General features: G+C 46.8%; 1 protein-coding gene and 1 pseudogene across 1 annotated transcript; both read right to left on the bottom strand.

Annotated features, from left to right (window-relative positions):
- Window positions 1-803: 803 nt before the first annotated feature.
- On the bottom strand, window positions 804-2,904 carry LOC123397471 (endoglucanase 4-like). Its single transcript, XM_045091997.1, has 4 exons — window positions 2,664-2,904; window positions 2,070-2,576; window positions 1,774-1,944; window positions 804-1,670 (listed from the first exon to the last, which is right to left on the bottom strand). The coding sequence occupies exons 1-4, from the start codon at window positions 2,871-2,873 to the stop codon at window positions 1,065-1,067; spliced, it is 1,494 nt and encodes a 497-aa protein (XP_044947932.1). The 5' UTR covers window positions 2,874-2,904; the 3' UTR covers window positions 804-1,064.
- Window positions 2,905-12,803: 9,899 nt separating this feature from the next.
- LOC123396727 lies at window positions 12,804-14,216 on the bottom strand (annotated as a pseudogene).
- Between the last annotated feature and the right edge of the window lie 2,819 nt (window positions 14,217-17,035).

Here is a 17,035-nt window from a genome sequence, read left to right as displayed (position 1 = left end):
CATGATATAAACTTGTCATGTCTTATATAACAACTAAAGTTGACACCTCGCGTCAACTAAAGTTGCCATTAAAAAAGGGATGAAATGCTTAAAATCATAACGTTCAGGATTTATCGGATCCTATTTATAACTTTATAAACATGTAATTGCCAACTTCAGCCCTTTCGACGGTGATATGGCAGTATTCATTCCTTCAACTTCTTTTTCGGGGTCCTCAAATGTTGATAGGTGACAAAACAAAATTAGACACTTGCACCAGTTCTTGACAGGATGGACCAAGAATCAAAGCGGTTTATATAAAATGAAAAAAAAGACTCATTCGGATCATTAAAGAATCAAAGCGTTTGTTGGACCAAATGAACATACGATCAAGTAGAGACAGACAGTTCTAAGAGAGCTAGTTGATCAATAGCGGAGTTGAAGGCATCAACATCTGCTTTGTGGAACTTTATGTTTTTTTATGGGCAAAGCGTATTAAATCTGCGGACAATGACGTGCCATCATGGAATCAAAGAGGTCGACAAAATTGTCGGGGTCGCTGTAGTTGCTCCTGCAGCGTCTGTCCCAACTGACTAGTGAAGCCCACACATGGCGTAATCCATCCATTCTGTTTTGTCTTGGTGCCACGTACGAAATCCCTTTTGGATAGGACGGCAAGGTTAAAAAAGATTGGAATTATACTAAACACATGGTGCAAACTTAGAGATTTAAAGGTGATGGCTCACTTCTAACTAGCCCTACAACATTAAGGTTTAAATCAGACTTTTATTTCATGGATCAATCAGTTCAAGGAATTTACTCCTAACAAATTCTTATAGGAATTCTTATAGAATTAGAGAGCATTAAAAATACGGTATTATATTATGGCATTTTTTTCCTTCAAAAAGAAAGAGAAGTCTTTCATAAGAAAGAAGACATCACAGCTAATAGATCTCCGAGTATTACTTCATTTTGAAGATCCCATGCATGCACAATGTGTTTCATCACCGAAGAGCGAAGAAATGGCTCCTACGTTCACAGTTCAAGTTGAGCCATCGCCTACGCATTTGGTTTACCCGCTTGGGTTATGCTGAGCGTGGCCCCGCGAAGAAGGCAAGGGCGCCAACGAGCGGAGCGTTGGTGTAGGTGGACGGCTCGGCCTGGGCGTAGTTGTCGCGGCTGTCGGAGTAGCTGTCGCTCTGGTCGGGTCCGCCCACGACGGCGCCGACGAGCACGTTGCGGTCCGGGTCCGACGAGTGCAGGTAGCGGAACCCCTCGTCGCAGCCGATGCGGGCCGGGTGGTCGCGCACCGACGGCATGGAAGCGCCCCGATGGTGCACGCGCCTCGGGTACCGCGCCCCGAACCCGACCATGTACGACATCCCCGCCGGGTTCGCGCCCAGTATGTAATCCACCTGCTTCTTGGCAAGCGAGACGAGGGTGGAGGGCGTGACGGCGGTGGAGCCGCAGGAGGCCGCGCCGCCGGTGGAGCCGAGGTACTTGGCATAGGTGAGGAGGAGGAAGGCCGTGGAGGTGACGTACTCCATGTTGCTGTAGCCTTCCTTGAACAGGAGGCCTCCTGGTGTGTACTGGGACTGGAAGCCGCCGGCTCCGGGGACGAGCGAGCAGATGTACTTGTCGGCGTGTGCCTTGTACGTGCGCAACCCCTCCACCCGGTTCTGCAGCAACACCTGCGCGCGCGCCGAGAGACGAACGTGCATGAGCAAGCAAACCATGGCAGCCGGCCGGTAAGTTTGTCTAGTTTTGGATGGATGGATGGATCATGGATGTAACCTTGGAGAGGAGGACTTTGGTGGCGGCGCGCTTGTCGTCCCAGCTAACGGTGTACCCGTCTTGCTCCGCGCCCAGAGTGTGCCCGTTGGAGTTGATGTACGACATGTACGGCGAGCTCGATGATGGCGACGACGCCAGGTGCAGCCACGTCGCCGCCCAAAGGAGCTCGTCCTGCATGCATGCATGCATGCATGCATGGATTAGTATATGTGCTTACGGTCATGGTTATTCCGACTCCGCAGCAGCATCATGCATGCATGCTGTGTTGACGTGCGGTTGTGGATTGTTTTGTTTACCTGGTAGCCGGAGTAGGAGCAGTAGAAGGGACACACCACGGAGCTGAGCGAGTCGCTGTAGGAGCCCCTGTACCGGTCCGCGAAATCGAACACCTGCCGAGCGGCGCGGAGCAGCTTGGACGAGTAGGCCGGGTCGCGGGCGCGGAACACCAGGGAGGCCGCGGCCAGCGCCGCCGCGGTCTCGCCCGCCACGTCCGACCCGGGGCTCTGGGGCGTCACCTTGTACACGGCGCGCGGCGTGTCCATGTCCTCCGCCCGCTCCCAGCACCGGTGGTCCTGGTACGGGTCCGCCACCTGCACGTACAGCGCGCCCGGCGTCGCCGTCGCCGCCTTGAGCAGGTAGTCGGAGCCCCACCTCACCGCGGCCTCGGCGTTCGCGAGCTGGCCGCCCGGCATCGCGCCGCCGAACTCCACCACGCTCCACGACAGCATGGTCACCGTGAACGCCATGGGCAGGCCGAACTTGACGTTGTCCCCGGCGTCGTAGTACCCTCCGACAAGGTCCACCTGATCAAAGCCAACAAGACACACGTAAATTAACGGACGCGCTCGTCGACGGCAAGCATGTCATGTGTGATGTGTCTGGGTAAGTACATTGGAGGCGTTGCCGTCGGACAGGGCGGAGTCGGCTCGCCACGCCACTCGTTGTCCCCGCGGCAGCTTCCCCGAGCGCTGCGCCTCGAAGAAGAGGACCGCCTTGTCGAGGGCGTCCGCGTAGTTGAACGCCGCGGCGTTGCGCATGCCGGCGACCAGACAGAGGACGGCGATCAGGTAAGTGGACATGCAAGCTTTGGAGGATGCCATGTCTGGATGTGCGTTGGTGCTTAGCTACGTACCACGGTATAGGACTATATATAGCGGTCGATCACTTGATTCGGCTCCATGAAAGGTGGTTTGTATCATTGTATGCATGGAATGTGACCTGACAGTTATGGTAGTTGCTCGTCGGAGATTGGAAGCGACCGGGAAGGGTGGCGTGTGTCGCGGACCCGTGGGACAGCGAATGCTACAAAAGCATCGTCTCGTCTCGCACGGATCGACCGTCAACACAAGCCATAGCTTCTTCTACTGTACCCGAACACGAGCACGCTACTTTTTTTATAAAAAAACGATCACGAGCACGCTACGTAATGTTCGCCTTGATTTCCTGGCGCATTATCCCGTTCCTTTTTAAGGTGATGATGATGACTTATCTCTCATTCTTTTTGGTTGGTTCTTGTGAAACCCGATCGATATATAGAGTGCAGGCAAGGCGCGCGGGTGCTGCCGGCGTGAATCCAGACTCTGGCCGGCCGGCCAGCATGCGTGCAAGCGTCCATTCAGAGGCGGGCACGGGATTAACGGCGCCCTGCCGCAGGTACAGACGCAGCTTGGTCAGAACTTCGCTCTGCTTAATTTGCTCCTGTTAACTAGTAGGAGTGGTAGCTTTCTGCGTGCGGCCGTCGCTAATTACGGCCGTTTGACTCACGGGCGAATTGGCCGCGGGACTCGAGGAGAAAGTTATGCTTTCATGTTTTATGCTGCTCATAGCGGACACTGTTTGGTTCATAAATTCTAAGACTTTTTTTCGTCTGAACTTATAAGTCCTAAGTTCCTAAAAAGTTTCTACCTGTTTGATTTTTAGGACTTAACATGGACTAAAAGACCATATTACAACTATAAGTCCCTATAAGACTCTTCTGGGAAGTCTTATTTTATAAGTCTCAAATGCCCACTTTAAGTCTCTATAAGTCCCTCCTGTTTGGCTTAGATGGGCTTAAAGGGACTTATAAGTTCTAAGTCCCTAATAAGTCCTTGTAACCAAACACCTCCTAACATATAATAGTATCATGCATATGAGGGGTGTTTGTTTACACGGACTTTTTGATGTAGGATTAAAAAATCTCTTTTAGTCTCATGTGAACCAAACATGAGGGACTTTTAGGGACTGAAACGGTGTATTTGGGACTAAAGTTAGAAGTCCCTGTTGGAGGGTCTTTTTGGGACTTTTTCCCACCGTGCCCCCGCACCACACCTTATCCAGTCGCTCCTCCCTGCTCCGCACTGCCCATTCCCCTCCCCCGCATCCAGTGCCCTGAGCCGCCGCCGCCATGGCCATCGATGAAGACGACGAGACACAGTTCTTCTCTCAGTTCCCCTCGCATCACCCGACATCCCAGGGCTCATCCGTCGGCGGAAATCTAGGGAGGGGAATTGGATTTTTGGATCTGAACAACAACGTCGACGACTTCCCCGAGTTGGGCTCATACCAGGAACTCCTCCAAGACGAGCCAGCCGATCATGGTTGTCCTTCGATTGGACCTGGTCGTGGGAGGTCTGTGTCCCAGGGAGGAGGAGGCCACACCCGGTGTGTGAGCATCGGTGGCGCTCACATGCGTCTGTTCGTCGCCCCGGGCGCAGCTGCCGTTGACGGAGGCGTCAGAGGGCGTGGGAGGTACGTGTCCCAGGGCACTGGACGCGGTGTAGGCCGAGCCTGTGGTGCCTCATCGACCGACATTAGAGGCGTCGCAGGACGGGGCTTCTCCATCTCTCAGGTTGCAAGCTGGCAACGTGCATCGTCATCTGTTGTGCCTTAAGAAGATGTCGACGACGGCTAAGGCTTTGAAGATGGAGACGACAACGGCGCTATTGGAGAGGTAAATTTCTCATTGGTAGAGTTGTGCAAATTCATCTTCTTTTTGTTTAGAAAATCATTGCCAAGCCTGATTGGACAGACAAGAATGATATTGTTTTTTGTAACATTGCTTGTGAGGAAGCTAGGGATGGGCACTGTGTGAATGGTACTTGGACAACTAGAGCCTACACGAATATGAAGACAAAATTTTATCATCGCGCTGGCCTCCTCCATAGTATCAAGCAATTCAAAAATTGTTTAACTAAACTCAAGAGCTATTATAGTGCTTGGGTGTGGTTGGGCCAGCAAACTGGTTGTGGCCGAACTGGAGACGGAGCTATAACAACATCAACTGACTGGTGGAACAAAAAAATTAAGGTATATTATTCTGCAAATTACAGTTGCATTGCTCACAGTTGAACACATTATTTAGCCTTGTCCTAATTACATAACTAATGCTACAGGAGAGACCGGATGTCAGAAAATTCAAGGGTGGCAATCCTGATTATTTGGATATTCTTATAGAGCTATTCCAAGGTGTGGTAGTTGATGGATCATCAGCTTATGTTCCGATAGATGAAGTGGAAGAAGAAGAATATGTTGCTGCCGATGATGGACATGAGCAGAGTCCAATGAGCACCACCAGCAGGAAGAGGGGAAGCAGCGGCGCTGAACAGTCAGCATCAAGCCCAAGCAAGAAACACAAGATCCCAATGGTGAAACTAATGATAGGGCTGATCAATACTATGAAGAGTGAGAACACTTATGACATGATCACTGAATATGCAAACAAAAGGAAGGAAGAAAAGTACAAGGCAAAAGAGAAGAAATCAAGCAACACTAAAGAATCTATTACTCATTGTCAATTGTTGGTAGTTCAATGTGGTGCAGATGAAACAAGTTTCGAGTACTTCATGGCAACTCAAGTGTTTGCAGATGAGGCAAACAGAGGCATATTTCAGAACATTTTAAGTACTGAGGCTAGACTGACTTGGTTGAAGAGGTGGTGCATGATGAAGAAATTGTACTAGTGTACTGGTGTTCTTTTTCGAATATAACTATGTAATGGACCTGTAGTGTGTGACCTTGTTAAATGATTATTGCATGTTAGTGTGTTCCATCATGTTTGTTGGGTGAAGAGGTGGTGCATGATAAATAAGTTGTACTAATGTTTGCATGTTTCAGGATGATGGAAGCAGTGCCGATGATGGCAGCAATGTTGATGGGAGCAGCAGTAATGATGAAGCACTAATGTTGTTGATGCACCAAAAAAGGAAGAGAAGAGTGATGCAGATTGCGTGCATGGTTGGTATGTACTACTTGGACTCTTACTGTAACAAAGGACCTAGAAGAGTACTAATACAGTCTGGGCATGATTGGGTTATGACAACACTAGCCAACAAAACTTCTTGTTACAACATGTTTAGAATGCACACACCAGTGTTTGAGAAATTACATAGTGTGCTTGTTGATTCCTATGGTTTGAAGTCCAGCAAAAGAATGTCATCGGTTGAGTCTCTAGGCCTGTTTCTGTGGATAGTAGGTTCCCCTCAATCTTTAAGACAAGAAGAAAACAGATTTGTTAGGTCACTGGACATAATTGTAAGGAAGTTTGATAAGGTTTTGGCCTGTCTGATCAAGCTAGCAAAAGACATCATCAGGCCAACAGATCCTCAATTCAAAACTATGCATTCAAAACTAATATCTACAAAATATTCACCATTTATGGACAATTGCATTAGAGCAATAGATGGGACACACATACAAGTTGTGGTACCAGTTGCCACTATTATCCATCATAGGAATAGACATAAGGAGAAGAGTCAGAATGTGATGTGTGTGTGACTTTGACATGAGATTCACATTTGTCCTAGCCGGTTGGCTAGGATCACTGCATGACATGAGGGTCTTCAATTATGCCCAATCCAGATTTGGTGAAAAGTTTCCAAAACCACCACCTCAAAAGTTATATCTTGTCGACTTAGGATACCCAAACAGACCGAATATCTTGCATCATACAAGGGTTTAACCTATCATTTCCAAGAGTACCGTGATGGCACAATGCCTAGAGGAAAAAAGGAACACTTCAATTTCAACCATTCTTCACTTAGAAATGTCATCGAGAGGTGTCTTGGAGTCTTGAAGAACAAGTGGAGGATTTTGTTTCACTTACCTAGTTACCCACAACAGAAACAAAGCAAAATCATTGTGGCTTGCATTGCTCTGCACAATTTTACTAGACAAAGTCAACTAGCCGATATAGATTTCGACTTGTGTGATCAAGATGAAAATTATGTACCATTGTATGTGCCAACGACTACTCCAAGAAATGATTCAACCAATGAGACAGATAGTGTTGCTATGAATCAATTTAGAGATTGGATCGCTGATGGGTTGTGGTCGTTGAAACATCAATGGTATATTATTTCGGTTGTTATGAACAAGTGTTCTTTGCTTGTGTAATCTTTGCTTATAAAATAGTGTTATGAACAAGTGTTATTTAATAACATGGTCAGGGGTAACATGGTCTTTTTGCATGTCATTTAATAACCTCTAGTCCCTGTTAAGTCCGTGGAAACAAACAGGTAGGGACTAGGGACTTTTTATTTGTGACTAAAAGAAGTCCTAGGACTTTTTAAAAAAACAGGGCCTCATACAATTGTACTCCTTTCGGTCCTTTTTTGTTTGCGTTTTAGCTCCAGCCCAAATACCAACAAGTGGAACACTCAACAAATTTTGGACTATTTTACCCCTCAATTGCTACAGAGGAGACCTTGGGCAATTAATCCATCCATGCAAACGATTGGCCTGCACCCATATATTCTCGCATCCACTCTCTCTCTCTCCCCTTCATCTCTATGCATGTGCTTCTCTCTTCCGGTCTGCATGCATGCGCATCATTGTGGCGCCTTTCGCTCCGTGCAAGCCATTATCTCACCCATTGCATGGCCTATTTTTAGAGCATATTTCTCCATATGTGGTTTTGGTAATTGATGACAATCTCGAAGGACTAATGGTTGCCTTAAGTTATATTTGAAGGATTTGTCCATATGCACTTCTTGAAGTCCATCTGTTGGTGTCAAGGAGTTTATATCATGACCAAGGTGGTATTCAAGGTATTATCTAAAGATTGGTCATAATGACACAAGGTTTATCAAGACTAAGCAAAGAGTAAATCAAGATGATCAACACACAAAGTGTACAAGATGTACCGAGAGGGATCAAGTGATCACATAGTATGGTAAGCATTGTCCATAACGCTTTCGTGTACTAACCCATGGTCCTTGTGAGAGTTCTATGTGGGGTTAGGCGTGTCTCCATGGGTTTTCGTCAAGAGGAAGATCTCATTCAACCTACGAAGGATGACATCAAGTGGTGATCGTCATCAAGATTGCGGTGTGCAAGTTCAAGTGGAGCATCACGAAGATATCATGCATGAAGCTTGCCGTCCATTGTGGTGGCAATGGACTTGTGAAGATGTGGTGAAGAGTGGCTCACCCATAGTGAGTATGGGGGAGCAATAAACTAGTGTTCGTCAAACCAAGGCAATCAAGAAAGGTGGTCCATCTTGAGAAAGCCAAGATCATCATCATCTAGCTCAAGAGGACTAGGTGCAAGGTATAGGTTTTCCCTTGATAGGTTTTGTATTATAGGATAGATTGTCGTACTGTCAAGGGGGGCTCTCAAGTGAGTAGCTTGATCGTATCGTTTGTTGAGAGCTCAAACCATTTGCATCCTTACATCATACTTCTTGGTTCTTGTTTGGTGTTTCTCTTTTTTAGTTTTATAGTTTATGGTCATCTTCATGAAAAGCTCGAGTTCATCGAAACCGGAGTCCATATGCATCTTCTATGATGTTTTCGATGTTGTGAGTTTTTACCGGTCTTATTCAAGGAAGGGTTCTCACCATTTTCTTATGGGCCTTTTCTCACTTGCTTTTTATTGATATTTATATCAATATTGTATTAGCCCATGTCATTAGCTTTCTAACAAACATGGTTTTGTTGAATTCGGAGTCCGTATGCGAAAGTTAAGGCAGTTTCTGTGGCGAGCGGTAGTACCGCTCCATCGGACTTTATTTGCGCATCCTTTTTGCCTCAGCATGGTTAGTGAACCTACTGAGTGGTAGTACCATTCCCACGAGCGGTAGTACCGCTCTGTCAGACTTTATTTGTGCATCCTTTTTGCCTCAGCATGGCTGGTGAACTTACCGAGCGGTAGTACCGCTCTGTGCGGGCTGTGAAGCATAACAGTTGGATTTTTCCCACCTAAAAAAGGGGGTCTTCTTCCCCTTTGAACCTTATCCGTGAAGCAAGTTTGCCTCCATTGTTGACCTTCTTCGAGCTTGCTAACTCTCAACCCCTCCAATGATTCTCGCTGGTTCTTGAGGGAAAAGAGAGAGGAGATCTAGATCCACATTTCCACCAATCACTTTCTTCTCTAAGTGAGGGGAACCCCTTGGGTCTTGATCTTGGAGTTCTTTGTGTTCTTCTTCGTTCTTCCTCTCGTTTTCCTCCCTAGCATTAGTTGCTTTGGTGGGATTTGGGAGAGAAGGACTTGGGCACTCTGTGTGCCCTTGCCATTGCATTTGATCCACATTAGAAGTTGAGAAGCTTATTACCCTTGGGTACTTGGTACCCCTAGAATCTTGGTGGTGCCTCGGAGCTCAATCATTGTGGTGTAAAGCTCATGGCAAGCGTCGGGGTCTCCAATTAAGTTGTGGAGATTGCCCCGAGCATTTGTGATCACCTCGAAGCCATAGGCCATTATGGTGAAGCTTCGTGGTGTTGTTGGGAGCCTCCAATTAAGTTGTGAAGATTGCCCCAACCTTGTTTGTATGGGTTCGGTGACCACCCTCAAGGGTCCCTTAGTGGAATCACGACATCTTGCATTGTGCGAGGGCGTGAGGAGATTACGGTGGCCTTAGTGGCATCTTGGGGAGCATTGTGCCTCCACACCGCTCCAAATGGAGATTAGCATCCGCATGGGTGTGAACTTCGAGATACATAGTTGTCTCCGCATGCCTCGGTTATCCCTTACCCGAACCCTTTACTTATGCACTTTACTTTGTGATAGCCATATTGTTTCTTGTCATATATCTTGCTATCACTTAGTTGTTTAATCTTGCTTAGCATAAGTTGTTGGTGCACATAGGTGAGCCTAGTTGTTTTAGGTTTTGTGCTTGAAAAATTAACCTTTAGTTTTATTCCGCATTTGTTCAAGCCTAAAACGTAATTATTTTAAAGAGCCTATTCACCCACCTCTAGGCGACATCCGCGTCCTTTCACCTATGAGCAGGAAGAACACTAGCGACGCTTAAAACTGGTGGAATTTGGAGCCAAAGCAATTCTTTTACCGCCATGGCTGAATAATTTGAGCAGATGATACCTTGTCGCCAAAATTTTCAACTCCCTCTTGGACTGAACAACCCGCCATATATTAGAAGCTCAAGACTAAACAAGCGCCCGGACACCACCAACGTTCGGCTGCATGCCGTAGTTCGCGAACGCACCTCCTTGCACGAGTGTGTCACCAACCGCGAGTGGGAGCATGCCGCCGTGCACGCCACCGTCCACGAGTGCGTCGCCGTCTGCCAGCGGGAGTAGGCCACCTGGCACAAGTGTGTCGCCGTCCGCCAGCGGAAGCACGCCACCGACCGCATGTGCGCCGCCTTCTCGGAACACACCACCGTCCCCGAGCGCAACTCCTACAGGGAACACACCGCCGTCCACGAGCGCATGACCCTCTGTGAGCGGGAGCACGCCACCATACGCGAGCTGACCGTCGTCCACCTCGAACAAGCTGTCCTCCGCAAGCAAGCTGTCGTTCAGGGGCTGACTGTCCTCTAGAGGTTGGCTATCCTCCCACAATCATGATGGGTGGATTTCATCCCTGAATAGGGGATGTGGAGTAAGAAGTGAAAGTGGAGAGAAGAGGAGACGAGGGGATGTGGAGTAATCTGCTGGGGGGATGGGAAGGAGAGGAAGAGGTAAGCGGCTGCCTCGGGAAGATGCGAAGGACATTGGAGAGAGAGCGATGCGAGTAACTGCACGCATGCATGCGATCGACTGGAAAGCAGGGGCATAGCTGGAAACAGAAGCCAAAAAACCCAACACGCACAAAATTGCAGGAAAAACAAATTTTTCCAGAGCCCAAACAAAAAGGGATCGGAGGGTATGATACTACCTTCATAGTGCATAGTATCATAGATGGTCATATTTATTGACATGCATAACACATAGTAGCATAGCATTTAACATGATACAATATCTACCTATGTTACTCTAATCCCCTCCCTCTTCTTTAAGTACTTGCCACATCAGCATGTTTGCTAGTCCCAAGACTATGATACTAGCTATGATATCCCCACTAGAGCAACTTCAACGAGTGGATCTAAACGGATTCGTGCTTTGTCTACTTTTCGTTTGCTTGAATTGGTCACGCGAACTGGAGTGGCTTTTTCATTTGGGTCGACAGGTGCGCCCAATAAAAGGCACATCCATATATACCAACGTGACTGAAACTAACGAATTAGGTATAATTATACATAAATAGCCGGTCAAGCGCCGACCAACTTCCACTTAAACATAAATAGAAAATTAAAAACTCTAATAAATGTCGTCCTAGTATACCGTCTTGCCTTTTCCCTTGCCCTTCTTGTTGTTGTCGCCGCCATGTTTGAGGTCAATGAAGACGGGTGAGGCCCAACAAAGATGACTAGATGTGAATGAGGGTTGTGGGTGAGGTCGGCCCCACCGCACGCATCCGTTAAAAAGGACGGGCACGCGACCCTTCTACACACTATGAGGCGGGCCTGATGTCGGTGGTCACCATAAATATGACAACGAGTGGTAGTTGAGCGGCCGACATACGGGCCCGCGGTGGACACCGAGGGGACACACGACGCGTCCGCACCGATGCATTTCAGATGCAATTTTGGGCTGGAAATGGATCCGCGCGGACGAGAAGCGGATGCGTTTTGAATTTGGGTCGATGCGTTGGGCCTCTATTTTTATCCACACCGATCCAAACGGATGCAGGCGGACGATTTGAGTCACTACGTTGGAGTTTCTCTTAAGGTCGTGCAACCTGGATGTCTTCATCCCTTTTGTGTGATGAAAGATTGTACTCTCACCTAGAGTCCAGGTTTTCCTTTAGTTGCTGGCCCACAATAAACCTATGATTAGAGACAATCTTGAAAAATGGAAAATGAGCAAACGTTTAAATCGTGTTTTCTGTTCTAAACATGAAACTATTAATCATCTTTTTTTATTGTATATACTACATCTGTATCTAAATACTAGTCTTCCCAACTACAAGTATTTTGGTAAAAAGGAATAATTGCTAGAGAAAGTTTGAGAATCAATTTCCCTATTATTTGGTAAAATTGTAGGAGTCACTACTCAAAAGAGAGAATTTGCCATCAGTCCATTATTTGTCGTCTGCTAGCTGACAGCAAAGAAGTTCTTTGTTGTCAGCTTCCGCAAAACAAACATCAAAGAATGGACTCATGACAAAGATAATATTTGCCATCAGTACATTCTTTGTCGTCTGCTGGCAGACAGCAAAGGGCCTAGCTGGGCCTCACTAGACAGTGGAGCTGGCTAGGTCAAATGGACGGATCGGATGCCATGTGCTAGCTTTTTGTCGTGTGCGTTTATACTCTTCGGTTGTCCCCCCTCTCCCCCTTCCTCTCTCTCTCTCTCTCTCTCTCTCTCTCTCTCTCTCTCTCTCTCTTCCCCAACCTTCTTCCACCCCCGCAACCGGCGCCACCCCTCCCCCGACTACCTCGGACCACCACCGCACACTTCCCTCCCCCGACCACCTCCGGCCACCACCGCACCCACCCACCACAACACACCTCCCTCCCTTCGCCACCTCCTCCCCCCACCGCCGCACCTCCTCCCTTCCTTGCCCCATCGCCACAACCGGTACTACCCCTCCCCCGACCACCTCCGACCACCACAACATTAACCCCCCACCGCACACCTTCCTCCTTCCCCACCTCATTCCGCCACCGTTGCACCTCCTCCCTTCCATCCCCCACCCCCGCAACCGGCACCACCTCTCCCCCGTCCACCTCCCAGCAGGATCCCGAGCTAGATCCAAGATGCGATGCCTCATCGTCGGCCCTCCTCCTCCCTGTGGCCCTCCTCTACATGGCCCTCCTCCAACACCGCGACGACATCCCCCCTCCAAGGTGAGCCATTCTCGTCCACAAAATACTGCTCTGAGGCAATACTGTAACATATGTAGTACTTGAAATTAGAAGTACTTGAAAGTCAATTTATGTGGCGAAATTTGATGGTTGATGCACTGGCGTGACATTGGGTAATTTGTCCACCGGTTTTGGGTAGATGGTTAGGGTAGTAAGGAGTGAATTCTGCTAGGTTACAGAGCTAGGACTGTTGTCTAGCTTGTGGTTGCTTCACAATGGTCTAAAATGGCTGGTATTAGGTTTTGGAAGGTAACATATAAATTAGATAGAAGGAACTTGATTTTCGGCCATATTATGAACATATATGAGACATAGGAATTTCAGGAATTATTTTGGACAACAACAGGTACAAAGATAATATATTGTGAGGCATAGAACAAGGATCACAACACAGTGACACAATAAACTTTGTTATGGAAAACAAAATTAAACTCCACATACTACAATTCTAATCCTCCACATACCGACCGAGATTTATAATACTCAACATATTGTATGTGTAGGACTCCTCTTGGTTGTTATCAACATATATTGGGTTAATCAAACCTCTGGTCTGGGGATTCAAATCTAGTAATGACATGAGTATTGGTATCAACGTTGATGATCTTGTGGTTGCATAAGTCAGATACTTTACCAAGGGGTTGTTGTGGCGTGTGAGGACAAACCCGCTGGTATCTTTTGGTTCTATGATGTATGAGACAAGACCTGGATCAATGAGGCTCTTTTTTGATAAGTACTGGCATGTGGAACCAGTGACCTTGTTCCGGCCCAACTTGGCGCCAGGAAGCCCGATATCTTTTGGGTAGTCAAAAGCTCTGCCACAACATCTCTTGGCTATTTCCTAGTAGAGCAAGGTTTCCACTCTTCAAGGGAACAATGGCACTAGACGTGGTGGTGTTTATGCCTCTGGTTTTCCTATTGACAATGTGAGTGGACCAAACAACAAATTCAGTTTTGGAAACATGGTTTACGATGACAAGATTGCCATTGATTGGTATCTTGAGCTGTGTTAGGTTGACACTGGGGTTGGTGACGGCTGATCCCTATTAGCAACCCACACGGTAGTGAAAACTGGGATCTTGTTGAACTATATGCCAAGGTACCATCTGGAGGTGGCATTGTAGGACGACTTACTGATGTTTCTTGCTGCTGGCTGGAACAAGCCAAGGGCGAACTTGCCAATTCTTGAGACGAGCTTGTCACCGACGACGAGTGCTTGGCCTGGCGTGAGAGAGTCTTCATATCCAGCTGCAGAGAAGCACTAAAGAGGAGTGTGCAAGATGATAACCTCGAGTATTATGTAGACGGGAGGCATGCTAAAAAGTGAATAATTTAGAGAGGAAGAGTGGGTGTATATATAGAATGGAAGGCCAAGTGTTCAACTGGTTGAAGCTGACGGGGAAGTCCACTTGGGGTCAACTAAGTTCACATTGTATTAGAGTAGTATGTAGAGGAGTACTACGCAACCAAGATGAGTACTACTTCTTTTTGTAGGCAATAGTTAGTGCTTGAAATTAGAAGGAACTCTAGTAGCCTACAAACTGAAAGACGGATTTGTGTAGTTCTGTCTTTTAGTATTGCCATCTGAGCATCTATTGGAATCTAATGCTTCCTTTGTCATACAACACCATTCATCCTTCATTCTATTGTTCCACAATTTTCAAAGCTTGATTCCCTATTAGCGCATCAAGGTCTTTGTTGACAATTTTTAGTACTTATCAGATACACTTTTTGGTATGAATTTTCTACTTTCATGTCAAGTCTCGTCTCGTAACCTAGGTGTCTTCCGTTCGAAAGGGTTGCATCAATAAATATGCATGTCACCGTCATCCTTTCGAATTGTCCATGTTATCCATGGACAGCCTGAGTATGTGAAGATTGGGTTCGTTTTCCCATGCTCTGCCCCGGATCCGATGCAAAATTTTGTCAATGCATCATTGTTGTTCTTTGGGTACACATCCTCTGTGTTTAATGTCAAGACATGTACCAGGAGAACACCGGAGAGGTGCTGCCGAAATTTTGTGTCGGATCTGGTGCAGAGCATGGGGAAACGAACCCAATCTACACATACTCGGGTGGGATTAGGACCTATCTTTACCTGTTAGCGTGTAGGTTGCATGGACATAATAAAATTGACACACTTGATTAACTGATGAATATGTATGCTAAATAATATATATATTTCTTGTGTGTTTATTAGCTAGGCAAGATGAGTTATCGTGCGTGGATGTACACCAGTCACACTAGTCATAAAACACATGACCAATGAACAATAAACAAAAACCAAGGGGTTTGTGAAAACCGCATTTGCAAATGGCCGGAGAAAAACCTAGTTCCCCTGTCATGGGTGCGACAACTTTAAACAGATGACACAGGATGAAATGGGTAAACATCTGCATAAGAGGGGTTTTACGCCTGATTATATGGTGTGGACATCTCATGGTGAGTGTGTCGAGCGTACGAGAGCTAAGGTGGTTCGTCATCGCACCGACGAGGATGGTACCGGGATCAAAGACATGGCGCAAGACTTTGATGATGCTTAGGATTCGGACGATGAGATGGAGGAATCTACAAAGGCCTTCTATGAAATGTTGGAGTCTTAAAATTTTCCTCTCCATGAGCACACTAAGCCTTGTCAGCTGGATGCCATCGCGCAAGTAATGGCTCTGAAGGCTCATTTCAACTTCGGCAGAGAATGCTACGACGCGATGGTGACACTATTTGGACGTTTTGGGAAGGTAATGCCGGCGATGTTGCATGGATTTATTCCTGAGGATGAATAGCTAGTACTGGCAGAGCTGAGCTATTTCTTCCATGTTCTTTGGGCAAAAGAACTATCGACTGGCGTGGTAGATGACATGGAGGAGGTGGCGTCGGAGTTTCTCTACAAGTTAGAGAAGATCTTTCCACCGGGCTTCTTTAATCCAATGCAGCATTTGATTTTACATCTCCCAACCGAGGCAAGACTGGGGGCGTGCAAAATTGTTGGTGCTTTGCAACTGAGAGGATGCAGAAGACGCTTCGAGAAAAATGTCAAAATAAACGTAGAATTTAAGTGTCGATGGCCGAGGCATTCCTTACTCAGGAGGTGGAAAACTTCGTGAGAGCACACTACGAAGCCAAAAATCGTCATTTGCATAATCCAAAGCCTTGGTACAATTTTGGCGACCCTAAAAAAGGTGGATCCAACCTCAGCCTATTCAAACGAATGTGTCGTGGGAATGATCCTGATAATAGTACCTAGGGGTACGAACGGAGAGGCGAAGTCTAACTAGGCGTAGTGGATAGACTCGGATGTATGAGTTCAGGCCCCACTCAAAAGTGGTAACAACCCTACGTCTCGAGCCCTAAGGCTGATGTTTTCTTATGGGGTACGAAAGATTACAAGGTGTTGAACCCTTGAGCTAGAGCCCGGGAGTGGCTTATATAGTGCATGCCACGACCGGCCGAGCTTCATTACAAGGTGAGTTAAAGCTAATAAATAAATGAATTACTAGAAAAGGTAGCTATTACACACGACGTTACTGGTAACATGGATTTTCATTGCACCTCGTGTGATGGATTAAGTCCTTAGCCGTTGTAGCCTCCTTAGTGCCATCGCCTTGTTGTGGTCCGAGTGCCAGGATGCATCCGAGTGACACAAGGCGATCCAAGTGACTCCAGGAAGGCTGAGTGACGGTATGCTGTACCGAGTGAGATCGAGACTGCATCGGTGGCTTGAAGGACACTGATGTCCATAAGGGGTCCTTGATACATCTCCATCGTATCTATAATATTTGATTATTTCATGCCAATATTCTACACCTTTCATATACTTTTGACAACTTAATGTACTATTTTTGGGACTAACATATTGATCCAGTGCCCAGTGCCAGTTCCTATTTGTTGCATGTTTTTGTTTCATAGAAAATCCATATCAAACGAAGTTCAAATGGGATAAAAACTTACGGAGATTTTTTTGGAATATATGTAAATTTTGGGAAGTGGAATCAACAAAAGGCGATGCCCGAGGGGAGGTAGGTTGTTATATTGCATCGGTGGTATAAGCCATCGAAAATTTATATTGTAGTAGATACAATGCGAAAACAAAATATGAATTGGTTGGCAACAATACTTAAAGTGGTAATTTGCTTT

Source organism: Hordeum vulgare, chromosome 5H (assembly GCF_904849725.1).
Source record: "Hordeum vulgare subsp. vulgare chromosome 5H, MorexV3_pseudomolecules_assembly, whole genome shotgun sequence".
In the NCBI taxonomy this organism is placed as follows: domain Eukaryota; kingdom Viridiplantae; phylum Streptophyta; class Magnoliopsida; order Poales; family Poaceae; genus Hordeum; species Hordeum vulgare.
Note: the sequence above shows the minus strand (reverse complement) of the source record. Positions and strands in the feature narration are given on the sequence as shown.

What these genes read in the sequence shown, in the direction of transcription:
- LOC123397471 (XM_045091997.1), bottom strand. Translation starts at nt 2,873, where the DNA reads ATGGCATCCTCCAAAGCTTGCATGTCCACTTACCTGATCGCCGTCCTC. An exon ending in GCTCCTACTCCGGCTACCAG is followed by an intron (nt 1,945 to 2,069) that starts GTAAACAAAACA and finishes GCATGCATGCAG; the next exon opens with GACGAGCTCCTTTGGGCGGC. An exon ending in CCAAAGTCCTCCTCTCCAAG is followed by an intron (nt 1,671 to 1,773) that starts GTTACATCCATG and finishes GCGCGCGCGCAG; the next exon opens with GTGTTGCTGCAGAACCGGGT.